General features: G+C 37.2%; 3 protein-coding genes and 1 pseudogene across 3 annotated transcripts; 3 read left to right on the top strand and 1 right to left on the bottom strand.

Moving 5' to 3' along the window:
• Nucleotides 1-6,713: 6,713 nt before the first annotated feature.
• On the top strand, nucleotides 6,714-8,411 carry LOC125208670 (pelargonidin 3-O-(6-caffeoylglucoside) 5-O-(6-O-malonylglucoside) 4'''-malonyltransferase). Its single transcript, XM_048108322.1, has 2 exons — nucleotides 6,714-7,389; nucleotides 7,626-8,411. The coding sequence occupies exons 1-2, from the start codon at nucleotides 6,714-6,716 to the stop codon at nucleotides 8,204-8,206; spliced, it is 1,257 nt and encodes a 418-aa protein (XP_047964279.1). The 3' UTR covers nucleotides 8,207-8,411.
• A 5,488-nt stretch (nucleotides 8,412-13,899) lies between these two features.
• Nucleotides 13,900-15,009, top strand: LOC125206128 (thiocyanate methyltransferase 1-like). Its single transcript, XM_048105422.1, has 6 exons — nucleotides 13,900-13,977; nucleotides 14,193-14,293; nucleotides 14,362-14,461; nucleotides 14,579-14,625; nucleotides 14,707-14,785; nucleotides 14,872-15,009. The coding sequence occupies exons 1-6, from the start codon at nucleotides 13,909-13,911 to the stop codon at nucleotides 15,007-15,009; spliced, it is 534 nt and encodes a 177-aa protein (XP_047961379.1). The 5' UTR covers nucleotides 13,900-13,908.
• Nucleotides 15,010-17,339: 2,330 nt separating this feature from the next.
• LOC125207766 (type I inositol polyphosphate 5-phosphatase 12-like) lies at nucleotides 17,340-21,029 on the top strand. The gene is made up of 11 exons (XM_048107244.1): nucleotides 17,340-17,609; nucleotides 17,693-17,945; nucleotides 18,014-18,818; nucleotides 18,900-19,024; nucleotides 19,114-19,198; nucleotides 19,262-19,415; nucleotides 19,518-19,558; nucleotides 19,632-19,902; nucleotides 19,981-20,107; nucleotides 20,183-20,531; nucleotides 20,682-21,029. Exons 1-11 carry the CDS (start codon nucleotides 17,405-17,407, stop codon nucleotides 20,910-20,912), a joined length of 2,646 nt encoding a protein of 881 aa, XP_047963201.1. The 5' UTR covers nucleotides 17,340-17,404; the 3' UTR covers nucleotides 20,913-21,029.
• A 993-nt stretch (nucleotides 21,030-22,022) lies between these two features.
• On the bottom strand, nucleotides 22,023-24,157 carry LOC125206127 (annotated as a pseudogene).
• Nucleotides 24,158-27,000: the final 2,843 nt, after the last annotated feature.

Here is a 27,000-nt window from a genome sequence, read left to right as displayed (position 1 = left end):
ATACTATGTATAAAATGTCAATTCGAAATTGTATTGACATATTCAAGACATTGTATTGATATGTTTAATACACTATAACATTTTGATCCAAAACCCTAATTTTGAGAATTTTAATTATCCTTTTAAATATAAATAATAAAAAAACAAATTTACACATGGCAAATTATAGACCACTAGATCTCTAAACATCTTATGATCTCTAATTAGTTGTAGTTAGCAATTTATGAAGAGTTAGCAATTGATCACACCCCTATTTATAGGTTTGTGTTAAAATGACAACACATCTTAAAATGACACTGTGACACCACGTATCCAGCAATATTATAAACGCCACACAACAATAGTATAAACGCTACACATCAACCTATAGATTGTTTTCTAGCGTATTGGATATTGTTGGCCGATAAACAATTGCTGTAAATTGTTGTGTAGCGTATTGGATATTGCTGGCCGAGAAATTTTACCCTAGAGCATTTTTTATGATTGCCACATGGCAACTGATTATTCGTCTACATGTACAAATGATTGCCTAGGAATGGTGGTATGATGTTACTTTAGGTGTTGTCATTTTAACGCACCCCTTTATTTATATTCTATATAGATAAAATAAAATAAATTATATATATATACATATATATATATATATATTAATATATACTCCAGTTTATTTGAAAATTTCGATTTTTTCGGTTTTGTTCGGTTTTTGAAGTTCGATTTTCGGTTTTTTGGCTTTTGGGTTTCGGTTCGCTTTGGATTTTGAACTAAATTCGATTTTTCGGGTTTGGTTTAGTTTTAGCAAAAAATCGAACCGAAACCCGAATATACTCACCCCTAATATTTTTACAGGATGGACGAAAATGGAAAGTGCATATATTTTTATGGGACGGAGGGAGTATTTTTTAAGGCTAGTTCATTTTGAATATATATAATGTGAATTACGGTATCATATTGCATACGTTGGTATTTTAATATACATGTTGAGTTATGATACCTAAAAGACTTGAAAAAAGGTAAAGAAATGAGATGAAAATGAATTGGACACACACAATAGTCCTTTGAGTTGATCTCATTGTTCGCCGAGTGGTTCAGCAGTCGATGATGCAACACCCAACTCCTCGCTTTGTAACACATATTGATTCGAGAACATGCCCAACGACCCTGTAACGCCCGAGGCAAGAGTAGGAAAGTGATGCCAATGCAGAGGCATGGAAAATGAGCGGTTCCTACATTAGAAGCGGAGGGGGACATGAATGAATCGAAACACACCAGAACTAGAGGGATTATGAGGATATGCATGTATGAGACTGCATTTGAGGAAAGCTTAACAGATATGGTAGGAGCTACTCATACCAACAAATGCATCTTCTTTTATGGCATCCATTTTATAAGAACTCAAACGTTAGGCGTGCTTGGACTGAAGTGATTCTAAGATGGGTGACCCCCTAGAAGCCGCTGCCCAGAGAGCGTGTAAGTAAGGACAGAGCATGCTGTAAAGACTTGTGTTGGTCTATGAGGATATCCGTCAGTCTAGGGTCGGGTCGTTATAGCTTGCCGAATGAAAGTCAACATCCTGCCAAGATCAATGTTGAGAACCTGAGACCAAGTCAGTATTCCCCCGAGCGGCGCACAAGCTAAACCTTAGTTTGAGTTGATTTCTACTCTTTTGAGCTGTAGTTATTTACCAAATCAAAGAATGAGCCTTCAAGTTTATAAATATCCCACCACATACTTCATTGAAGATGGTCTAACTTTTGACATTAAAACTTTATATTTTGATTTACATTTTCATCTTTATTCATATTCTGAGTTGTGATCTATAAAAACGAACTAAAGACTTCAAGATCCAACCAAACATTTTATCTAGTTGTTATTTCAAAGAATGACGCAAAATAATATAAAGAATGACTGAACTGGGAGGTTGATGCACTTTTTATTAGCACTAAAAATACCTGCAAGTATACAGGGTAGATCTAATATAGCTAAAGGTCAGTATCGGGTTGTCGAACATGGGGAATATAATTGCAACTGACTATTATGCACTAAGCTTCAAATACTATCTAGATAAATAAGAGAATTTGGATTTTTGAAAATAAAAACAATTAAAAGCAAGCAAACAACTAAATGCAATTAAATCACAAAGATAAAATATGAGAGATAAGAGAATTCTAGGGATGTGCGTTCACAATTATGGTTATACAAATTCCAACTACAATACCCTAGCACAGTTTATACTTCGATAGAACGAGTCACACTAGTTATGCCCATGCGGTACAAGCGTAGATTACTAACACTAGGGTTGTCAATCCTAGATTCGTAACTCCTAAAAGCTCCTAAGACCCTTGAAAAGTCCGCATCAACCCCTTGCACAATGAAGAACTCTCAAATTTATGCTATGAAATTAATTGTCAAATATGAAGGGTGAAAGATTAGGGTTGGAGGAGGAGCTATGAAAGCTCCCCTTCTTGGGGCTATGGAAGGGTGAATTCTATGAATGAGGCTATTGGGTATATATAGTCTTGAGAAGGATTTAAATTTGGTAATAAGTTTCCTCCAAGTATTAGGAAAGATAGAATTTTCGTGCCCCATAGTAGAAGGAAAAGATTTGGCTTCACAAGGTAATAATTTCTTTCTTTCTTTAAATTTCCGCCTGGACTGCAGTTGACAGCTTTGTGCGACTTTGGTAGAACGGTCATGACTCTCTCCATAGAACTTCGATTGAGGTAATATTTGTACCATCTTGAAGCTATTTTCAAGACGAAGAGAATGGTGTGTAGAACGCCCTGATCGGACTTTAGGATCGCCGACAAATTGAGTTTGAACATAGTTGTCGTGCGCCGCGTTATCCCGGCGGTCACTGGCAAGGGTCTAGCGACCGCTGGAGAGTGTCAGAGCCTTCTGGAGTCTTTGCAGCGACCGCTGCACTTGTTCCAGCGGCCCGCTAGGCGTCCTTCAGCTCCTGCTTCTGGAAATTCACCTTTATATGCTCTTTTTCTGCTCTATTTTGCACATTTATCACAAAATACGTCAAAATACCAAAATGGATAAAATATGCAAATTATGGACATGTAATGCAATTTTGACACTCAAAACGGACCAAATAATGGCCTTAAAACCGTGTAAAATCTGAGCGTATCAAAGGTTATCACAGAAACCTTTGTTTTCTGAAACAAAAATACTTCCTTCATCCTATTAGAAATGAAACATTTGCTTTTAAGCATGAGATTTTATGTAGTATTGTTTTGTGAGTTAAAGATGAGATAATAAGAGAGATGAAAAGTAAAAATGATGTTGTTTCCATTGTAGGAAAGATTTCATTTTTAATGCGACAACCAAAAAGAAAAAAGTTTCATTTTAAATAAGACAAATGGAGTATTATTATAAAACTAGTGTTAGCCTACGCGCTATGCGCGACACATAATATTTTTGTTCTATTAATTAGATATTTTGAATAAATTAAATAAATAAAAAATAACATCATTACATAATATTAAAAAATAAAAAAATATAGTACTATATAGAATAATATGTTAAATAGACATAAAATTAAATAAATTCAAAATTAAATAACATGAAAATATTTGTTAATTACGATACTTCTCAATATGTTATATAAATTAAATAAATTAATAATAACATCATTACATAAGATAAAAAAATTAAAAAATATAGTACTATATAGAACAAGATAAAATGATGTACAAAGCAAATAAAACATAAACATTATAACAATAAAACAATAAAAAACAATAGTTTGTAAGACTTAAAAAAAATTACTATGTGTGAACAATTTTAATTGTACAATAATAAGAATAGCAAAATAAAATAAAAAATAAATAATAAACACAAACGCAAAAATAAATGTGATAGTTTATGATCTTCGTCTTTTTTGCTTCCTTTCGTGATTTCGTTGCTTAAGGTGTTTTCTTTGCATGAAAACTATGGAGTGGTGAAGTTGGTAACAAATGTGTAATGTTATAGCTTCAAAATATTATAGATAGTCAGAATGTAAATTCTATATTTGTAAAAATAGAACATTTATAGTATGGACAGAAAAATTGAAATAAAACTAATAAAAATAAAACAAACTAACATCAAGAAAAAACTGAAATATGAACTAACATTGTTGAAACAAATTAATCTCAAATAAATGTACAACTATAGGTAAAGAGTAATAACCATTTTAAGAAAAATTCTTCCTTTTGCAAAGAATCCGTGATGCAATGGGACATGACCATGAGAAATTAATTATAAGCTAGCAAATGATACATATTTATAGACAAAAAGTTGAAAGTATTATGTAAATTACTTAGAACCGTGCCTTGAATCCTTGTTCCATGCATGGAAAAATAAACAATGAATGATTTTAGCTTTAGATAAATAACTAAAATTTAGTAATAAGCTAAGCATCGACACACATACCATCCAATCGTGGAACACACATTCCAAGAAGATTACATGGGCTTGTCCACGTTTAATGAACATTAACATGCATGCACAACACTCGAACATTAACATGAACTAGTGTTAGCCCACGCGCAATGCGCGACACATAATATTTTTGTTCTAATTACATTGTGAATAAACTAAATAAAATAAAAATAAAATCTTTACATAAGATTAAAAAATATATATTTATATTGTATAATATATTAAATAATTATACATGTAAAATTAAATAAATTCTAAATTAAACCAACATGAAAATATTTGTTAATTATGACACTTATAGGTCTCCACATTGAAGAAAAATATCATCGTTACAACAAATATACTTCAGTACTATAATAATAATAAATTGGTATAAAATATTTAATACACAACTAAAACGTATGATGAGGACAATAATAAACAATAGATCGTAAGAATGTAAAAAACTTATATGTGAACAGCCTTCATTGTACAATTATAAGAATAGCAAAATAAAGAACAAATATAAAATAAAACCCAAACTCCAATATCCCGCTGACTCTTACCCAACCTTATTTTCCTTCTTAAACTCCAAATTAATGATTGATGCATATGCGCGAAAACAAATGTGATAGTTTATGATCTTCGTCTTCTTTGCTTCCTTTCATCATTTTGTTGGTTTAGGTGTTTTCTTTGCATGAAAACTATGGAGTAACGAAGTTGGCGACAAATATGTAAAGTTGTAGCTTCAAAATAATATAGATAGTCATAAATTTATGCAATTTCTATATTTGTGAAAAAAAGAACTATTATAGCATGGACGGAAAAATTAAAACAAAACCACAACAAATAAAACAATCTAACTAAGAAAAACTTAAATATGAACTAACATTACCGAAATAAAATAATATTACATAAATGTACTACTATAGGTAAAGAGTAATAACCATACCGAGAAATATTTTTCCTTTTGCAGAGAATTCATGATACAATGGGACAAAACAATGAGGAATAAATTATAACCTAACAAATGATACATATTCAAAGAAAAAAAGTTAAAAGTATTATGTACATTCCTGGGAACCGTGTCTTGAATTCTTGTTCCCTGCATCAAAAAAATAAACAATGTATGATTTTAGTTTTAGTAAAAGACTTAAAAAATAGTAATAAGCTAAGCAACGACATGCATACCATCCGATCGTGGAACACACTCCAAGGAGATTACATTGGTTTGTCCAGGTTTAATGAATTTATAAACGCGCACGCACCGGCCTAAAATTACTGACTGTAGATCGTTAAAGAAATTCCATTATGTGAACAAATTTATATTTTAGCGGAAAGTTGTGATGAAGTGAAGAGAGAAATTGAAAAATGAAATAGCATCTTGCAATTGATACATATTTATAGATATATAAAGTATTGAAAAGGAATGATAAGTGTGACTGTTACAAATTAATAATTTGCATGATTACATTCATTTTTGTTTGTTTTTTTTACTTATGAGGAACTGTAGTGATAATTGATAAACGTAATCTAAGTTTATGGAATAAGAAGCGTTTTATTTTTATATATTAAAGTCCACAAGACCTAGAATTTAATTAGTTGACCTTTCAATATAATAACTCTAAAATTTATATAGGTTCATTAATCAATTAATAATTCTTAATTATAAAGAACAAATTAACGGCTGCATTTAAGATGTAACTGCCGTATATAATTTTATCATTGCGCATACAATGAATTAGTTATTTCATAAATATTCAAATTAATTCCATAATTTATAAATATTCTAGAATGAGGACAAAACTTATAAGTATTTCATAAGAAGGCCAAAACTCGCCTTTTATATATGTATAGATTCCATGATGTGAACAAATTTTTACTTTTGCCTCAAATTTTTACTCTTGCAAATTATACATATTTATAGATATAAAGTATTGAAAATGAATCATTAATGTGGCAGTTACAAAATAACACGGAACCATTGTATTTTGTCCAATCACTAATTTGAATATTGTGAGTCAACAAAGTAACTCCTAAATTGAGTGAGACTAATAATCATCAAAATAATTGTCAAAGTAACTGACAATGTAAAATAAATATAAATAAATATAATATGGTGATTAGTTATTCCATAAATATTTAAATTGATCCCATAACTTATAAATATTTTGGAATAAGGACACAACTTATAAATATTTTAAAAGAAGACCAAAACTCGCCTTTTATATATAAAACCGGAGTAAAACAAAAACCAGGAAGTTAAAAATATAACTCAAAATAAGTAAATTATCTTTTTCGCCCCTATGAAGATCAACAAAACCAGCACCAAGTTGATCAAACCACTGACCCCAACTCCTCAAAACCTCAAGAACTACCACATTTCCTTTCTAGATCAGCATGTTGTGAAGAAGTACATTGCTGTTGTTCTCTGCTACCAATCGGCCCCCGACAACGGCCGGTTGGAAGAATCACTCGCCGAAACCCTAGTCCACTTTTACCCTCTCGCCGGAAGATACATCAAGACCGATCTCATGGTGGATTGCAATGACCAAGGCGCCGAGTTTATCGAAGCAGAAGCTCAAGACGATGTTGAAGTAACGGATATGATCGGGAAGACCGACACCATCCACCTCTGTCCAGAGCAATACTTTGGTCTGGACGAGGGTGCTGATGATCCGCTCCTGTCGATCCAGGTCACGCGTTTCTCGTGCGGTGGGGCCACCATCGCAGTCAGTGTTTCTCATAGGGTTTTCGACGTGTCATCTCTGGAGACATTCCTTTCTGCTTGGTCGAGCGTGAGTAAAACGGATGGAGGAGTCGTCCCGGTCATCCCATCTTTCGTGCTCGCCACGTTGCTTCCAAACAAGGATGAAAAATTCGGGCTGGATTCGAACAAGTGTCAAGGAAAGGAGCAAAAGATTGCTGTGAAGCGGCTTTTGTTCGAACAAAAGGCCTTAACGAGGCTCAAGAGTGAGAGAAGTATAACAATAGTCTCTTCTCACTATCAAAAATTGAGACGCAATTACTAGCGTTAGAAAATTATTAAAAACACAAAATAAACCGTCCAGAACAAATTATCTTAATAAAAAGACGCTTTCTAATTTTTTTTTGGGACACTAAAACACTTTATAAAGCGTTGGTGGTAAAATTAGATGCACAAATTAGCTTCTTTAATAGCATTAAAAAGTGTCCTTATCCGATTTTTTTTGTTGCAGTGTCTGGTGTTCGTGTAGCTTGTGCCGTCATAACAAAAGCCTTGATCCGTGTTGACCGCGCAACGCAAGGCAAGAGAAGAGACTTCGTCGTGTTTCAGCCAATCAACATGCGGGGGAGGACCAGCGCGTCGTCTCCTAAAAACGCTTGTGGGAACATGTCGTTTGGCTCATTCACACGACGCGTTTCTTCTTCTGAGGAGGAGCTCGGGATAGGGGAGCTCATGGATCTGATCAGGGACGGTGTGCGGAAGGGCATTGCCGAATACAAGGAGATACTAGATCCGCATCGAGACGGGCGCGATGTCATCATACATGTTCGCAACAAGAATATAAAAGAGGTGTTTAAACCTGAGACCTTTGTGGTTTCTTTTACAGATTGGAGCAAGTTTGGATTCTATGAAGTGGATTTTGGGTGGGGGAAGCCGATTTGGAGCGGCGTCGGGCCGCAGCGGCCGCGTGGGAACCAGACTATAATGATGAGAAGCAAAGAGGGAGATGGGATTGAGGCGTGGGTGCACTTGAATGAGGATGACATGGATTTGTTTGAGCAAGATGAGGAGATCAAATTATTTATATCCTAAAATAGTACTTTAATAACGTTTTTATGAATTCACTTTTGAAATAAGTCTTTGTTAGTGTTCAGCATTCCTATTTCTTAGCTAGTATCTGTTTAGATAGTGTTCCTTATTGTTATCTATTTTCAGTTATGATAATTTGACCTTGTGTTTTTAGAGGTCTTATAAATAGCACCTCATTTTAGTGGAATAAATAAGTCATTTTGAGTCATCTTCTTCTTCTGATACGTTTTTTGGCTACAAATATTATCTCATTCTGTGTTCTCTGCCTTCTTTTTCCAACATGTGTATCTTGCAATTATGGTATAAATAGTAGTAGTAATATTTTTATGTGTTATGTGTAAGTTTTCACAAATGTGAAAATAGAATAAGTTTTCATAAATATAATGAGTTTTCAGTTTTACTAAAAAATTTGATGTCAAAGTTCTATAAAAATGATCGAACCCAAAGAGAATTTCATAGAAACTTTAATGTAATATATTAACAAATAAAAAACTGTAAAATTTATTTTCTCCACTATTTATGTGAGATCCATATATAAGAGCATCTCCAATGGAGATAAGAATTGGAGATAAGCTAGTCACAGGCTAGCCACTGATGCAGTTTCAACGTAGAAATCGGGCAAAAGCCGGCGGTGTCAGATTGATTTGAAATTCGCACGGTACATGCGAAACGCAATTTGGGATCGAACTCATCACGACTTGGTCGAGATGATGGACGATGGATTTTGGTCATCTGACATCGTTTAGGGGGCGAAAACTGCAATTTACTGTTTTTATCGGCTTATTTTTAATTTTTAATTTTCTGTTTTATTTCCTTATGAACTTCTAGGGTTTTTTAAACGCTTATAAATAGCGTTGCTTTTGTTTTGGGCCGGAGTTGAATTTTTGATAATAATATTTCGTTTTTCATTGAAACTAGGGTTTCTCTGAATTTCTTCTCCGTTCAGTCAATTTCTCTATACGTTTTGCATCAGCCACTCTCTCTCCCTGCCACGTCATCAACACTAAAATTTCACCTGCCACATCATCATTTTAAGTAAATAGACTAGCCTAAGGCCACAGGCTAGCCGCAGTAAAAATAATTAAAAAACAACTAAATTTACGGAATTAAATATACGATAAATTACGGAATTAAATTTACGAGACATATTAATTTCATTTAAAAAAAAGTACATTCATTAAAAAAAAATACATAATAAAGAAAAAAACTATCGCCGTGTAGTCTTTCGTGCCCACAACTCTTCAATTAAATCCTTTTGGAGTTGAATATGAGCATCCACTTGGCGCATGTCGGCATGTGCCTGGATGCGGCCGACTTCATCGTGAGGTACCCCACGTCGTACGTTAGGGGTGGCCATTCCGTGACTTGGACCGGCTGCATCGCATCGTCATTGGCCCAATTAGTCGGCTTGTACGCCTTCGTCTTCGACGATCATGTTGTGCATGATAATGCGGGCGTACATTATATCAGCAATGCAACCGACATCCTACAAACGCGTTGGGCCCTTAATTGCCGCCCATCGAGACTGGAGCACACCAAATGCGCGCTCCACGTCCTTGCGCGCCGACTCCTGCCGTTCTGCAAAGTAGGTCTTCCTGTCATCATTTGCGTGCCTGAACGTCTTCACAAAGATGGGCCACCTAGGGTATATCCCATCCGCCAAGTGGTAGCCCATATCATGCCGGTTGTCGTTGGCCACAAACTGACAGCCGGACCGATGCCCGACACTGCTCGTTGAAAAGGGGCGACAAGTTGAGGATGTTTAGGTCGTTGTTCGACCCAGCTACCCCAAAATATGCGTGCCAAATCCATAACCGATAATCAGCTACGGCCTCGAGGATCATCGTGAGATTCTTTTCCTTGTAGCCGGTCGTGTAGGCCCCCTTCCAGGCGGTCGGACAGTTCTTCCACTCCCAATGCATACAATCTATGCTGCCTAACATCCCGGGGAATCCATGTTGCTCCCCGTGCATCTGCATCAGATCCTGACAATCTTGGGGGGTAGGGCTAACGATACGCATAAACAACTCCCTGCGCATTCTAAAACGCTGTATGAATAGGTTGGCCCCAAACCGCGGGTTATCTGAGAAGTAGTCGTCATATAGCCGCTGATGTGCAGCTACGTGATCCCGATCAATCACTGTTCGGCGGTGGACAACAGGTCGAGGGCGAGGTACCGTCGGCTGCAAGGCCCTTTGCATGTACCGCTCTATCTCGCGGTTCATGTAGGCGTCCAATGACTCGTTCATTCGCCGTTCCTCCTCAGCATCCTCACCACTACCTCCACTACCACAACTACTACCACCCGCGTTACTCATTTTGCGTTGTTGCTCTTGTACATAAATTTAGATAGAGAGAAAACTCGTTAAAACAAGTGGTGCAAATGAAAATGACGTGAAAATCACGAATATATAGTGTTTCAAAAATTTTAAAAAAAATAATAATAAAAAATTGCGCTGGCTGATCGCTCGCTGATCGCCAGCCTGCAATGGCGGCCAGCGCATCGGCCAGCGCCTAGAAATTGGCGTGCGCTCACCTAATTTCTCGCCGATTCGGCGTTGGCCGGTTGCAGTAGTTCGGCTAGCCGACCGGCTAGCGCCGCGAATCGGCTAGCCGATGGGCAAGCCGCTATTGGAGATGCTCTAAATCGTGGCAACTAAAAAGGAAACAATGGGAAAACACAAAAATCAAAACAAAATTCGGACGATAATAAAATGATGTTTTCGTCTCTTAAACGATCTCCTATTGATTGAGTGCTTAGTTAGTTCCTTAGCCCATTTCACAAATTCAGTCTGAATTAAGTGATTTCTAGACAATGACATTTTCAGCTTAGACTATAACTACATTATCTGTCCTCATTAAGTTGTCTCAAGTGTTCTCTTCTTAAAAATAGATAAGCTTATCCCACTAATTGGGCTCATTGATCAGTCCTACACGACACGCAAATCCTACTCCACATGTTCATCTTGCATAAGTTAGGGCATCCACAATGGAGGCCTATCTCTGGAGCCCATTTCAGAGCCTATCTCTATTTTCTCATGCTACGTCAACAAACCTATCTCAGAGCTATCTCCCTGCAATGAGAGTCCATCCCAGAGTCTATCTCAGAGTCCATCTCATTTCTATATCATTACTATTTTTATATATTTCACTTTTAATTGTTGGTGTAAATTAAAGACAACGTAATATAAGGTAAAAAAACAAATTTCATTAATAACAAGCGAGTTTCCCGCAAGCAGGTTCGGAAACTAACCTCCTTGGCCGGGCAAACTGGTTCCCATCGTCGGAATTAGTGGACTCATCGGAATTTATTTGTTACAGAGAAGTAAAAAATTAAGATTGGAAAGGAATGAATGTGAATTGGGGAATAAGGTATATATAGTGTAGATGAGATGAACTAATTTTTTTTTAAAAAAAATAGATATCGGCCCTGCATCGGCCCGAAGATCTCGCAATGGAGGCCGATAGACAAGCCGATGAGGGCCGATATTGGCTGGGGCGATGCAACGACCTTGGGGCGGAGGCGGAAGGGAGTGGCCATCGTCTCCCTCTCCATAGTGGAAGCTAGGGCTGACAATTTTCAACACAACACGATAATCCGACACGAATCCGCACTAAATTATTGGGTTGGGGTCAAGCCTTATTGGGTGCGTGTCCTTATCGGGTTGACCCATTAAGAACCCGATAATTTCGGGTTGGATGCAGGTCGGATACAGATAACCCATTAAGAAATAATATTATTATTTTTATTATTATTTAAAAAAATATATATTACTTTAATTTTTTTATTTCTTGTAAATTAGGTCTAATTAGTAAAAAAAGAATTTTATCGTGTAAATTAGGTTGAAAAATAAGGTTTAATCGTGTAATATTAGGTTCGGTCGTTATCGTGTCGTTTCAATCCATGTTATATCGTGTCGGGTGTGGGTTGTGTTCAGATTTGAAGGTAGCAGGTCGGGTTCGTGTTCGGATTTACAATTTCCTTAACAGATCGGATTCGAGTTAGGCCTTATTGGGTTGGGTCGTTATCAGGTTGACCCGATAAAGGTCCAATCCGCACGATTCGCCAGCCCTAGTGGAAGCCGATTGGGGGTGGGGGAGGGGGAAGGGGGGAGCAATCAACCCCCATTGTGAGTGCTCTTAAGGGTTAGACTTAAATTACTCCTTCTGTCTCTTCAATATGTGTCCTACTTTGACTCAACATGAGTTTTAAAAAATGTAAAGGAAAGTGAGTTGAAAAAGTTAGTGCTAGGTGGATCATACCTTTTTATAATATAATATGAGGAAAATGATTTAATAGATTGTGAGGTCAATTACCAAAATAAGTAAAAGTGAAGTGAGACAATTAATAAGGGACAAACAAAATAAGATTAAAATAGTTATTTAAATCACCGAATTTGGTTAAAATCTGATCTATTCCAAAAAGCTTAAATTCCACTAATTAAATCACGAAGTTTCAGATTTTCTAGTTTATCCCATGGGTCTAATTTTAGGTGGAATACTTGCATCTCTACATTGAAATCCATCTTGAAATTTCAATCTATGTCAACAAAGATACTATCTAAAATTTGACTCATGGGGTAAACTACAAAAAAAAAAAACTTTGTAACTTAATTATCGGATTTCTAACTTTGTGAGATAGATCAGATTTTGACAAAACTTGATTATTTAAATGGCTATTTTCCCTATCAAGAAATATATAAATTATTTTATTTATATTTCTTGTTTATATATAAATGGGGAGTTATCAATTGCTAACTAATTAGCAATCCCAAACTAAGACTAAATCTTAGCCATTAGATTAGAAGATCTAGGGGTTGAAATAATGCCACATGGATTATATTTTTAATTAAGAAAATTAATAAATAAAATTAATAAATAAAATTAATAAATAAAATTAGAGAGTATTAATGTCAATTCCCTCTCATTAAAATCATCTTAAAACTTTAAATTTACGTAACTCTCTCGATTTAAATGATTTTTTCACAAAAAAATAGCAAATTAAAGATAATTTTATAAGGATTCCAACGAGATCCCAATTGCATATGTTCCAACGATGTTCGGATGATGAAATTTGATATTTAATATTTTTTATTTTAGTTTTCGTAAATGTTGATAACCAGATTTTTATCAACAAATACATAAAAAAATCTCAATAAAACAATGTAAAAATTTCAATAAATATGAGTTGATATTTCCTTGTACTAGTGTTGATATTCTTATGTCATATTGTTGATATTTGTAATACACTATGTTAATATAAAAAAACATTCACGAAAATTATCATATGATAACATAATGACGATATTACCCTTTTGTTGATATTTTGTCTACTATTTATTGAAATTCGTAAGATTTAATCTCATCCACTCATTTTAAAATCTAAAGGTGGAGATTTGGTCTTGATTTTAGATTAGGGTGCTATAAGCATTAGAATATGACCCATATATAAATTACTTAAATATATACATTATTTTATTTATATATCTTGAATTTTTTCCATTTCTCGTTCTTTATGTCCTACGGTATTCCGCCATTCATTTTACTGGTAATATTTCATAAATTTTGTTGTGAAAATAGAAATATTACTATTATTATTTAATAAATATAACTGAAGCATATCACTTGTTTAATAAATCTAATTGATATTTATTACTGAAAGTAAAAATTTAAGTGTATATGCAATATTTTACGATGTGGTGGAGATGGCCAGTGCCGAGCGCCATGTTGTAGGTCTGGACATATCAGGCATTGCCATTAAGAAAGCAATGAAAGTAAGAGATGATTTTATAAAAAAGTTTGCAACTTTCCTTGTAGATGTGATGAAATGTTATACAAAAAGACTTCGCAACGCCCTATTTTGATATCGGTGTAAACGAACTTTTGTGTGCCTATATCACTTGATCAATGTATCGAATTTGTACAATATTTTGCATCGAGGTTCTTGTGTGTAATCCACAGTAGTTATGATGGTTGCATTACATTGTAGTTGAAGTCTGGTTCAGCAAAGGCAGAGCACTGTACTTTCTTAAAGGGTGACTTCTTCACATGGTGTCCGGCTCAGTTGTTCGATCTCATATTTGATTACAAGTAAGTTTCCTCGCCCTAGGGACATGACATGCATTCATGCTGCATTTTCATTAAATCGACCTCTACAGGTTTTTTTGTGCCATTGAACCCGAGCTAAGATCGTCGTGGGCCAAGAAAATGTCCCAGCTTCTCAAACCAGATGGGGAGCTCATAACACTAATCAATCTGGTTAGTCAAAATATATATACTGCATACTTGAATTATAAATACTAATAACGCGGAAAAAACTTGCGTACGTATTTATTTGAAGCACTTATATCGTTTGCATGCTATTTTTTTTGTCAGATCGATGATCGTGAGGGTGGTCCTCCGTTTAACGTATCAGTTTCCGAGTAATTTCCACTTGTTTTTTCCCTACACTTCAGCTTTGAACTTGTCTGGTGTGGTTTTCATGATTTCGTTTATCTACACAGTTATGAAGAGGTGCTGCATCCTGTTGGTTTCGAAGCAACGTGTGTTTCAGACAACGAGTTGGCTATTCCTCGTCAAAAGGTAGATTGATTTCATGTGAATGTGGACAAGTCTTGTGATCGAAAACATCATATTTCTAACATCGATCGTTCTTGAACGCATGGCAGGGACACGAGAAGCTAGGAAGATGGAGAAGGAGAAGGGTTTCATCATATTCTGCAGAAAAACACAGGGACATGTTGACAAGTTGGGATGCTTGTCTATCTTGTTTCCTTTGTCTCGGCAATGAAAAGGGAGGCAAATAAACGGTTATTCATTGATGAGCTATACTTTGATTTATGAGAATGGAATGAACATAAAAAATGGTACCCGATTTTTTACTTTTGCATAAAAATAGTCAATTTTTTTATACAACATTTTTGATACCTGGTCCTAATATTTGCCCAAAAAAAGACGTTTTCACATGTTTGTCATGAAGGGCATTTTCGGGCATACCGAAAAAAATCTAAAATGGGAATATGCTCTATTTTCTTTTTAGTCCGTCCCACAAGAATATGCATTTAATAAAATTTGAAAACTCCTTTTTCTCTTATGAGGTGTGAATGTGATTCATTTTCCACTAACAATACTTTAATTACTTTTTCTCTCTACATCTCTATAACTTTACCAATTTTGCATTAAAATCCGTGTTAAAACCCAAAGTGTATATTCTTTTAGGATGAAGGGGTGTAAGTATATTATAAAAATCTTCTCTCTTTTTTCTCTTCTTCTTCCCTAACTAATTTGATGCATATAAAAATTGTGTTTTCTTCCACCTTTAACAATATGCCATACATTTTTCCATTTAAATTGCAAGTGCATTCCAATTGGCATGGATATAATATTTTCCTTTGTAAGGCTACTAAACTAATATTTCTAAATTCTAGTAACATGAAAATTTGCTACTTCACACAGTATAAAATTGGATATTACAATCTGAAGTCTTTCCATATTGCCAAAGCCACCCCATCGAATTCAGAAATTTTCAAATAATTAAACAACATATTATCATTGCAAATTAATTTATTTACAATTAATGTCATTTCACTATAAAAAAAGTCTACTTTCTACTAACATTTATTTTATTAATTATATATTACTATTCATGCCAAAATGTTTCTATTTAATTGATCAATATCTGGTTTTAACCTATACTTACTCCTATAAGTTCGTTGTAAATATTATGAATTCTTTGAAACCGCGAAAAACTTGTCCCTCTATTTTAGTTTCTCTGTGATCACAATCTGACATTTTCTTTCTGCATCCGACATTCACTCTCCCTCCCAATTTTCAATTCCCATCTCCCAACTTTGATCAAAACACTAAAATTGAAAATTCTTGAGAAAAAAGCAAAACAAAAATGGACGATCCACCCAAAGATCCCGACGCCAAGGCGGTAGATGAGGTATCCCAGTCGCCTCCGCGCCCGAAATCCAAGTTCTACAGCCAGCAGCTGCCCAAGACGAGCGGCAGCCACCACCCCCGCAACCACAGCCTCGACGGCGCCGACGTCATCGGCGCCTCTGACGAGGAAGACTTGTACCGCTATCCCGTCAACCACATGATGGAGACGGGTGATGGCGCCGACGCCAGCGAAGACGCTCAGATGCTGCCCAACGAGCCGCTGCCCGAGTTCATTGGCAGCGGCGGCGGCGTCGGGGTGTTCAAGGCCCCTATTAGAGCCGCGATGCACCCCACCCGCCCGCCGTGTATCGAGATTAGGCCTCACCCTTTGAGGGAATCTCAGGTTGGATATTTTAATTATCCATTGTCCAATTGTGTCAAAATATTGATTTTAATTAAATTTTTTAATATGGATGTTGAGATGAAAAGAAAGTTGGACAAATTGGAGAGTACACCTAGAGTTTTAATAAGAAATTGATAAAGTAAGAGATTGAGAAAAATGTAGATAAAGCATGAGTGAGAAACTTTTCATTTATAGAAATGAGACTATGTTATTTTTCGTGGACAGATAGAATATCAGTTAAAAAGATTGAAAAACCAACATGGTTGGCCTAGTGTTCAACATCTCATCCCTTAAGACCCTTGCCATGTAAATGGAGCAAACACTTGGCCAGTCCCTACCGCTTAGTGTCCTGACTTTTGGGACAAGAGATTAGTCTCTAGTTGTCGGTAGTATGGGACATATACATTCATTAAAGTAAGAAAGAGAGAATAAAGTAATAAAGTAAGATAGGTGTTGAAGTTTTGTTTTTAGCTAAAAAAGAAATTGATCATTTGTGGTGGGACAATTCAAAATGGAAAGTTGATCACTTGTGGAGTAGGGTTGTATGTTTGTATTCACAATTGAATTAGCTACTGTGCTTTGGTAAATAGAAGATACAAGGTGTGTGGATTTCAGAATTTTGTTTGTTTGGAAGTTTCTTAACAAAGAAATCAAATTTGTGATAGCAAAATGTTATGTAGTTTGTCATTGTGTACTTGTCTTTATAACAAGTCTATTAAGTGTAAAAGAATCTAGAAGTTTGTGGACTTCAACAGGGTGGAAAATTAATAAAGACGATTGCTAGCACAGACACACAGCTGTGGGGAGGGCAGGAAACTGGTGTAAGAGTGTGGAAATATTCGGACACATTCGAGCCGGGGAGTGTAACGGAGACAGCTGGGCGAAGGTTACCAAGGGGAGACGAGGAGGCCGCCATGTTTCACGAGTCAGCAAGCATGTCTCAAACACTCTGCTTGATGATTGACGAAGCAAGTAAGATGGTTTGGAGCGGACACAAAGACGGTAAGGTTCGTTCCTGGAAGATGGACCAGCAGTTCACCGATGGCAACACCTTCAAAGAAGGCTTGTCTTGGCAAGCACACAAAACTCCTGTTCTTTCCATGACAATGTCTTTCTACGGTAACCCCTTTCTTTAATCTTTCTCGTATTTGTTGTTTATACATGTGTTCCGTTTCTTATGATCTCTGGGCTTGTATGTGAAGGTGACATATGGACGGGTGCAGAGGGTGGGAATATAAGGATCTGGCCATGGGAAGCTCTAGAAAAATCGCTTGGACTAACGCAGGAGGAAAGGCGGATGGCTGCTGTGCTGATCGAGAGATCAATTATCGATTTGAGAGCTGAAGTCACCACTAACGGCGTATGCAACATGCCCTCTTCGGATGTGAAATATCTGTTATCTGACAATGTTCGAGCCAAGGTTTGGGCTGCAGCCTCTCAAACCTTTTCACTATGGTACCTGCTCTCTCTCGAATTCATCTGGCTCGAGAAAATCCAAAAGTCTGATCGTTTGTATTAAACAGGAACGCTCGGACGAGGGAGCTTCTTAAAGTGTTCAACCTAGAGGGTCAGATTGAGAATCGCGTAGACAATCCATCTCAAGACCAGCCAGTTGAAGACGGGGATAATGCGAAGTCCGTCTCCAAGGGAAAAAAGGATAAACCACAGGGCTTCCTGCAGAGGTCGCTCAATGCTCTGATAGGCGCTGCGGATGCTGTTCGTAGAGTAGCAAAGGGGGCGGGAGCTTTAGTCGAAGACACAAAGAAGATAGAAGCAATGATGATTGCTGCAGATGGTGTGATTTGGACGGGTTGTTCGAATGGATTGATAATCCTTTGGGACGGGAATGGGAACCGTATGCAGGATTTCACTCGGCACCCTGCTGCTGTACAAAGCTTCTGCTCTCACGGTTCGAGGATATGGGTTGGATACGCAACAGGCAACATCCAGATACTAGACCTCGAAGGGAACTTGGTAGCCGGCTGGGTTGCCCACAACGAGCCTGTTATAAAACTAGTCGTTGGCCACGGACATCTTTTTAGTTTAGCCACACACGGTGGTGTTCGGGGGTGGAACATATCCTCCCCTGCTACCATCGATAGCACGTTGCGCCAAGAACTATCGGAACGAGCAGATATGTATACAAGGCAGGACAAAGCGACCATTATGATTGCAACATGGAACGTTAGCCAAGGAAGAGCTTCTGAAACGGCCCTCAAGTCCTGGCTGGGATCTTCAGCAGTCTCCGACGTTGATATTGTAGTTGTCGGCCTGCAAGAGGTGGAGATGGGTGCTGGTTTTCTTGCCATGTCTGCAGCGAGAGAAACGGTACACCTCTAAGTACATCAAGTGTGTGATTTCGATGATTTTTTAAATTAGAATTTGACAATTGAGTTTGCTTTTTTTTAGGTAGGACTAGAAGGGAGCGCTGTGGGGCAATGGTGGCTAGATAATATCGGCAAGGCTTTAAACGAAAGAACTGTCTTCGAACGTGTCGGGTCAAGGCAGTTGGCTGCCTTGCTGATAGCGGTTTGGTATAGCTTTCATACTCTTAAGGGCATTTAATTTATTGATTCTATATGATTAGGGAAAAATTTTTGGGTGACATCGTTCTTCGTTTCAGGGTAAGAAAAACGGTGAGGCCCCATGTCGGGGACTTGGATGTTGCTGCGGTGGCATGTGGTCTAGGGCGAGCTATAGGAAATAAGGTGCGCCGCTCTAGTCGTCCCTTGACATCGAAATGGTAATTTATGTCGTCTCTACACTTGCAGGGAGGTGTAGGATTGAGGTTGAGAGTGTATGATCAGCTGATATGTTTTGTAAATTGTCATTTAGCTGCACATTTAGAAGCAGTAAACAAACGGAATGCTGATTTCGATCATATTTTCCGAACAATGACTTTCGGTCGGTCTACGCAAACCGCTGGTATGGTGCGATGCCTCTACTTGTCTTGCTCTCTTCTTCTCTGTGTATATTTATTTTGGCTGCTTTATTCGTTTGGCTTTCCGTGGCTCCTCATTTTCGCAGCTGGTGTTTCGTCGGCTAATCAGGCTGTCAAGAACTCAAATGTATGGTTTAGTTTTTTAGTTTGTTTGATTTTGTTAAGTTTTGGTTTGGGTGAAGTTGTGTGTTTTTCTCCAGCAAACAACACCTACTAGTCCTGAAGAGGCCAGGCCTGATCTTGCTGAAGCTGATATGGTCATCTTTAATGGCGATTTGAATTATCGCCTATTCGGCATAAGCTATGATGAAGCTCGGGACTTGGTTTCGCAGCGAAGCTTTGATTGGCTTCGCCAGAAAGATCAGCTACGCGCAGAGATGAAGGCTGGAAAAGTCTTCCAAGGGATGCGGGAGGCCATCCTTATGTTTCCTCCCACCTACAAGTTCGAGATAGGAAAACCGGGTTTAGGAGGTAAATTCAACGCCTTATGTGATTGTCTAATCCGACACGAGGTCCGAGGATATGCTGGTCTAACGGTATACGTTTCAGGTTATGACTCGGGTGAGAAGAAACGCATCCCGGCTTGGTGTGATAGAGTTCTGTATCGGGATAACAAAGATGGTACGACGACGAAAGAATGCAGCTTAGATTGCCCCGTGATCGCCTCCATATCCCAGTAAGGCTTGTTTCTCTTAAACACTACTTCTTGTTGTTGCTTAAATGGTAGTGATGTTTGGATGTTGCGTTCAAGGTACGACGCTTGTATGGACGTGGTTGAGAGCGATCACAAGCCCGTCCGTTGCAAGCTCAACGTCGACATTGCTCATGTCGATAAAGCAGTTAGGAGGCAGGAGTTTGCCAAGATCCTCATGACCAACGAGGAGATCAGGTCGAGCATCGAGGAGCTGCGTTTCGTCCCTGATACGTCGGTCAGCACCGACACCATCGAGCTCCAGAACCAGGACACATTCTGCTTCAAGATCACCAATCCAAGTCCCGAACACTGCGTCTTTTTCAAAATCGCGTGTCTAGGACTATGCGCCAATGCGGACCCCAACTGCCGTCCACGTGGCTCATTCGGTTTCCCACGTTGGCTCCACGTAAATCTCCACTTCTTAATTCGCACTCGTTTTGTAAAATAAGAGAAAAATGTTTACTTTTACTCTTTTTCTGCTTTAACTATTTATTACTATATAATTTTTCAAAACTAATAGAACAAATGAGGTACAATGCTAACTATCCCACAACAGGTGGCACCAGCGGCCGGCTTGATCAAGCCGGAGCAAGAGGCGGACGTATCGGTGCACCACGAGGAGTTGCACAAGTTGGAGGAGTTGACAGGGGGAGCTGCACAAAGCTGGTGGGCTGAAGACGGCAAGGACAAGGAGCTCACCTTGTTGGTGACAGTACAAGGCAGTTGCTCGACCGACGTCAAAACCCACCGTGTGACTCTCCGGCACCGCTCCATTCCACTCGGATAGATTAAACACAAGAAGCCACAAGGCTAACAGGAAGGTACATATTTGTAGAAATGGATATTCTTTAATGTGTTTAGATTCAGTAATATATCAAGGAAAGCGTGGTGATATTTTGGTAAAAATAATGGATTCGGACAATTTTTAAATATTTGGATCCTTTTAATTTTCAACCCTAAAAGAATTGTATTTTAATTAGTAAAAGTACTTATCTAAACATAAATATAAAGTTGATGAATTTTTAAGACTTGCATATACAGGCCTCAAAAAAAAATTTGCAGTCATTTTTGGACTAAAATTTTACGTGTTCCATATAGGCAACCCTACACCCTACGCTAGCCCCTCCCCAATTAAAAACATTAAATTGCACTATTCACTACTATTGAATGCATCGCTGCTCCACTTATGTCACCTAAAATTCATCTTTTGGCAGATTCATAATTTTTAGAATTTGGGGTGCGATAAATTTAATTGGATCAGTTTATGTCTCTTTGTTACGTTTTGGCTTCGCACGAACTCGGTCATCTGAAGGCCTTGAAAAATCACTTCAGAAGTCTTTCTTTCAGTTAGTGAATTTTCATATTATTATTTAGGAATATTTTAAGGATTGGACTCATAGGCAAAATTGTAGGTTTTTAATTATCAAATAAGTAGTTATTAATCTTGACTTGTATAACCTGATATAACTCTCTAAACCCCGTTTGGTAGTCGAGTTGGGATTTACCATGTCAGTTACCAAATGAGAAATCATTTAGTTTTATATGAATAAATATTTAAGCACCATATTTGGTATATTAAATTGTATTTTTGTTTGAATTGTAAGTCCACCAAAATACCTTTATTAAATCTAAATTAAAATGGAATGATGAAAATTTGAGGACAATAAGATAATTTAAGTCATTATCAACCAACCTACCAACTTGGTTGGTTAATTTAACACATCAAAACATAGAAAATGATATGTGCCAGAAAACTAACACGGACAAAAGATAATTTAATTTATATACCAAACATCAAGTAGAGCTAGGAGAAACATAGCTACTAATACCATTCCTAATGACTCGTGCTTGTATTAGACTATTATTATGAAAGAAAATAACGACAAGTAAGAAATCTTTAGCAATTTGGAATTACAACACCATTCGAAATGACTCCTGCATTTTCACAATGTGAAGCTGCATGCTGTTGGTTAGAAAATGTATTGATGTAATTTAGATGAATATCTTGCAGATATATACGTTCACACGGCTTCGTCCAACTGCAAATCAACACCAACGCGTCTTGAGTCCATGATGTGCCTGTGATGTTGTAGAATGAAACGTCGCTTAGTTTCACCCCAGAGTTCTGCAAAAGATGAACAATCACGTTTATGGATATTTCATAAATACTAGAAGGAGTAACTAATTAATCATGCAAGAATTTATACCCCATTTGGACAATTCTTCTCTGGGCAATACTCTTGATCAATGATTATAGGGTTGGAAACATTTTGCATTTGCAAATTTTCAAACTTGATGTCTCTTGCGTATCCATTGAATGGTTTAGCCCATGTTTTAATCCGAACTCCGTTTTCTGTTCCTGTGAAGATAGAGTTGTTTACGACAATGTGTTCCACTCCGCCTTCGTCTGGATTGCCTCCCATACTTCCAATGCTGATAATCATTTTGAAATTTCAAACATTATTCATCAAATTCAAACCTCACTATTAGAAGCTCTAAAAAGTAATCAAATGTTTAAACCCTTATTTTAGACGAAACCCTAAATGACTCATGCTTAAACCCTATTAGACGAAACCCTAAAGGATTCGTGTTTAAACCCTACTATTAGAAGCCCTAAGCAATGATTAAATGTCCATTTGTGTTTAATAATCAAGTTGAATTTGAGATAAACATACAATTTAAGACATCCGTACATACCTAATGCCATGGCCAGGGCCGCAAACAATGTTGTCCATGTACATTTGGGTGGTGCCGGGGCCAATGGAGATACAGTCGTCGCCGGTGGCAATATTAGCATGGCTGACACTAATATTATTCGAATTCCCAATGTGGATGCCATCGGTGTTGGGGCTATCACCGGGAGCCACAATTGTCAAATATTGAATTATCATGTTGTTGCATCCATTAATAAAAACATGGACTGCGTGGCTGTTATGTGATGTCAAACCATTGATTTCCACATCGTTGCAACTTTGGAACGAGAACGACTGCAATCACCATGAAATACATTACCAACTTTATTTGATAATAATAAGAAAATTTGTAAGTGATAATTGTATAAAACATTTTCGGCGCTTAAAAGAGAAAAAAGTACAACTAATAACCAAACCCTTGAGTTGAAACTTAAATTAGTGAAATTTGTATCTCATTTTTGCATAATTATAATAATAAAATGTGAGTAGAATGAATTACTATGATGAATATCTATTTAATATTTATAGTTAAAATAAATGGAGAATCTTAATTGCAGAATGACTTAAAAGGTAAATCTGACTCTTAAAAGGGAATTGAAAACAACCATTTTAAAAAAGAAATGATTCTAGTATAGTTGGAAAATTTGTGTCTATTTTTGTATATGAGTATAATAATAAAATGTGAGTAAATGACTTAGTGTGATGAATATGTATTTATCATCTATTGTAAAAATAAATGGAGAATGTTAAATGCAAAATGACTTAAATATCGTGACTCTCAAAAAGGGAATTGGAAACAACCATTTTCAAAAAAAAGGAAATGATTCTCATATCACAATACACAAATCGTAGATTTAAGAAATGAAAATCATACTCAAACAATATGTCAAAAAGGATAAAAAGTCGAGTTTACCCTTGCTCCAAAGGGGCAATTGGCTCCACTTCTTTTACATGCCCAATAACTTGTGCCTCTTGCATCAATATCGCCGCCAACAACTGATAATCCATTCACATATTCGAATCTTATCCAAGCTTGATCAGAGAGGAAAGACTTGTAATCATATGGAGCTACAAGAGCTCCAATTATTTGGAGCTGCATTTTACTCTTGCAAGCTCCGCCAAACACTATCGAGTTCACCAAGAACGTCCCCTTAGGGACGTACATGGTGGATTGCTCAACCGAGCTGCAGGGAGCCGCCCAAGCCTTGAGGAAGGCCGATGACGAGTCCGTCACCCCATCGCCCTTCGCTCCAAAATTTACCACGTTATAGAATGCCGCATTGCACGTATGCAATGTTGCAATCAGTGCAAGAACAATTGTGTGAGACAATTTAAGCATAATTAGGGTTTTTAGTGTGTGAGGAGGAACAGATTAGTTTGATTCTGTTGAAAAAAATAGAGTGGTGTTGCTGTAATTTATATAGTAGGGTGTGTGTTGAGACTATAATTAGCATGTATCTTATTGTCTAGCGGCTAATTAATACGAATAACTTTTTTATAAATGTGATAACGGATAATTATGTTAGTTTGTTAGAGAAAGGATCTTACTCTGAAATAGCATATGATACTCCTAACCCATATAATTGGCTCACTCAAGAATCTTTTGGTCATATAGCTAGAATGATAATTTGTAACGTATATACTTAATTGTAACTCATTAAATGTGCAGATCGTATATACTTCTTATGTTATTTTATGTATATTGAACATAAGTAGTTTGTACAGAATTGGGGCAGGAAGATAAAACCAGAATTATATCGAATAAATGGATTTGTCACAAGGATTAATTAGAAAGTTATTGAATGATAAAGTTCTTAATTAATTTGATAAATTTTAATTTTGGAAACGACTAACGAGGAGTAAAAATTCCATAATCATTCAAAATATTAGTACTATCATTAATAATAGAAATAAACCAATATATTTGACTATTTGAGTTATCAGAAATAAGGCTTTGTACGAAAGGAGGAGTACTATTTATGTTTGAAGATTTGGGTCACTTACTGTATATTCTTTTACTTAGTAACTCGAATTGGAGAAAAATTTATAAATCAGACTTTGATATCGATAATTTGCATAGTTGATACTGCAATGACTCGTAGTACCGATGAGAATTTAACTCCACGAGATATTGAACAAAAAGCAGTGGAATTCGCCTATTTCTTGTACAGATTGTGCTAGTATATATCATCAGTTACTAACATAAACTGATTTAATTAAAGACAATTAAAGTTTTACATACAAAACTAAATATATGCTTCAACTATCTCATGCAAAACTATTCCCAGTACTAATTAGATTAACATATCTTTATATATATCTCTTTCTCAAAACAAGCAGCTCGATGGTTCGACAATGCCGGCCACCGTGCCGGCGGCATTGGAGCATGTTGCTCGTGCAGCTTGGTTTTTGTAACTAAGGTTAATGTTTTCCAATTTTATGGCATGACATGGACTACTCTCACTGCACTCGAATTTCACGGCTACTTTTGTTGCCGATGTACCTTCAACGTCTTGGTAAGTCACATTTGAGATTTTCACCCCAGATACCTGTCAAATAAATACATAAATTAATAATATAATTGTTGGATATTGGACTCCTTGCTTTGGACTTCTATTATTATTCAGTTGGGCTGCTACTACTGTTGAGCCCATAAGATTAATTGTTGGCCCAAATCGAGCCTGGCCCGTTTACTTATCCAGAATGGCTGGATGTGTGCCACCTGGCTACTCCACGCGGATCACGGCTCACAGCCATTGGATGAGTGTTGTGTTTGTTAAATGAGAGAGACCGGTTAGTCTTCTCTGTATTCGATACTCTCTCTCTCTCTCTTGTTCCAGAAACCGCCTTCATCTCTCTCCCTTCTCTCTAAGATTCCGGCGACTCTTGCCGGAGTTCTCCTTCGAGCTTTCAGTTCCACCGATGATTCTCAGTCCCTAAGAGTTCTACCGATGTAGATTGAGTGTTAGGCAACTTCTTCGGTTTCCTTCTCTTTCTAGGGTTTGGTCGTTAGTCTGTGACCAATCCCGAAGTGCTTGGAGTGTATAGTAAGGGGTCTTGCGTTCTTGGCTGTGTTCTGGGGTTGTGTGGGTGAGTCCGCGTGTGAGATAGCCGTGGTGTGCGTTGGCCGGTGAGATCTAGGGTTCCACTGATCTCTGGTTTGAGTTCGTTCAACGGTGCTCTCCTTTGTGACTTGCTGTGAGGATTGGGGAGGTCTGAGGCCTAGTGCAGTCACTGCTGTGACCTGAGCCACTCGTGGCCCGATTATCTGACTTAGTCTCTTTTGTGTTTAGATCCTTCGGGATCAATCTCTTGTGTGACTAATCCAGCTACTAAGTGTGCAGGTACAACCAGAAAAGATGGACTCTCAAGAACTAAGGAGTTCTTAAGCTTAGTCTAGGGTTTCTGTTTGTAACATTGTACTTAGTGTGTAATCAAGATACCACGGTTGTATTTGGCTTGTACCTCTGAGATTAGCCATCTCAGAACCAATCAATAAAAGAGGTCCCGGTAATTAGCGAATCCCGAGTGGTCTGATCCCTACACTAGCTAATTGATTCAGGATGCACTTTTCACATATGTCCTTTCAAAGATTCCTTTACTTTTCTCAAACCTGTGGAAAATGCTTTTGTGTCCATGGCTAATGACAAGAAGTGTAAAATCCTTGGCATTGGTACTGTGCTTTTAAAGTTTGAGAATGGATACTTGCTGCCTTTGAAAAATGTGAGATATGTGCCTGATCTGAACTATAATCTGCTGTCTTGCTCTTGTCTTGAATCTGAGGGTTTTGAGGGTAAGTGGGGGCAGGGTATCATGAAGATCTGTAAGGGTGTACTATGCCTGTTTAAAGCTGTGAAAAAGTGTAATCTGTATGTGTGTACTGCTAAGCCTCTAACTAGTTATGATCATAGTGTAAATCTGGTTAAAATGGATAAGGCTTTAATGTGGCATAATAGACTTGGGCATATGAGTCGAAGGGGTTAAAACTTTTGAAAAATTCTGATATTTTGAGTGAGTTGGATTTCAAAAATGAGCTCCCCTTTTGTGAAACTTGTGTGATGGGAAAACAGCACAGGGTGTCTTTTCCCACCCCTGTGACTGAAAATGTTAGTCAAGCTGTCTTAGAGTACTTGCATATGGATGTTTGGGGCCCTGCCTCTGTTACTACCCACTCTGGATCTG

Source organism: Salvia hispanica, chromosome 2, assembly GCF_023119035.1.
Source record: "Salvia hispanica cultivar TCC Black 2014 chromosome 2, UniMelb_Shisp_WGS_1.0, whole genome shotgun sequence".
NCBI classification, from domain to species: domain Eukaryota; kingdom Viridiplantae; phylum Streptophyta; class Magnoliopsida; order Lamiales; family Lamiaceae; genus Salvia; species Salvia hispanica.
The sequence above is the reverse complement of the archived record's forward strand: the minus strand, read 5'-3'. Positions and strand labels throughout refer to the sequence as shown.

What these genes read in the sequence shown, in the direction of transcription:
- LOC125208670 (XM_048108322.1), top strand. Translation starts at nt 6,714, where the DNA reads ATGAAGATCAACAAAACCAGCACCAAGTTGATCAAACCACTGACCCCA. An exon ending in GAGGCTCAAGAGTGAGAGAA is followed by an intron (nt 7,390 to 7,625) that starts GTATAACAATAG and finishes TTTTTGTTGCAG; the next exon opens with TGTCTGGTGTTCGTGTAGCT.
- LOC125206128 (XM_048105422.1), top strand. Translation starts at nt 13,909, where the DNA reads ATGGCCAGTGCCGAGCGCCATGTTGTAGGTCTGGACATATCAGGCATT. An exon ending in CCATTAAGAAAGCAATGAAA is followed by an intron (nt 13,978 to 14,192) that starts GTAAGAGATGAT and finishes ATTACATTGTAG; the next exon opens with TTGAAGTCTGGTTCAGCAAA. An exon ending in TGGCTATTCCTCGTCAAAAG is followed by an intron (nt 14,786 to 14,871) that starts GTAGATTGATTT and finishes AACGCATGGCAG; the next exon opens with GGACACGAGAAGCTAGGAAG.
- LOC125207766 (XM_048107244.1), top strand. Translation starts at nt 17,405, where the DNA reads ATGTTTCACGAGTCAGCAAGCATGTCTCAAACACTCTGCTTGATGATT. An exon ending in AGGAAAACCGGGTTTAGGAG is followed by an intron (nt 19,903 to 19,980) that starts GTAAATTCAACG and finishes TATACGTTTCAG; the next exon opens with GTTATGACTCGGGTGAGAAG. An exon ending in GTGATCGCCTCCATATCCCA is followed by an intron (nt 20,108 to 20,182) that starts GTAAGGCTTGTT and finishes GTTGCGTTCAAG; the next exon opens with GTACGACGCTTGTATGGACG.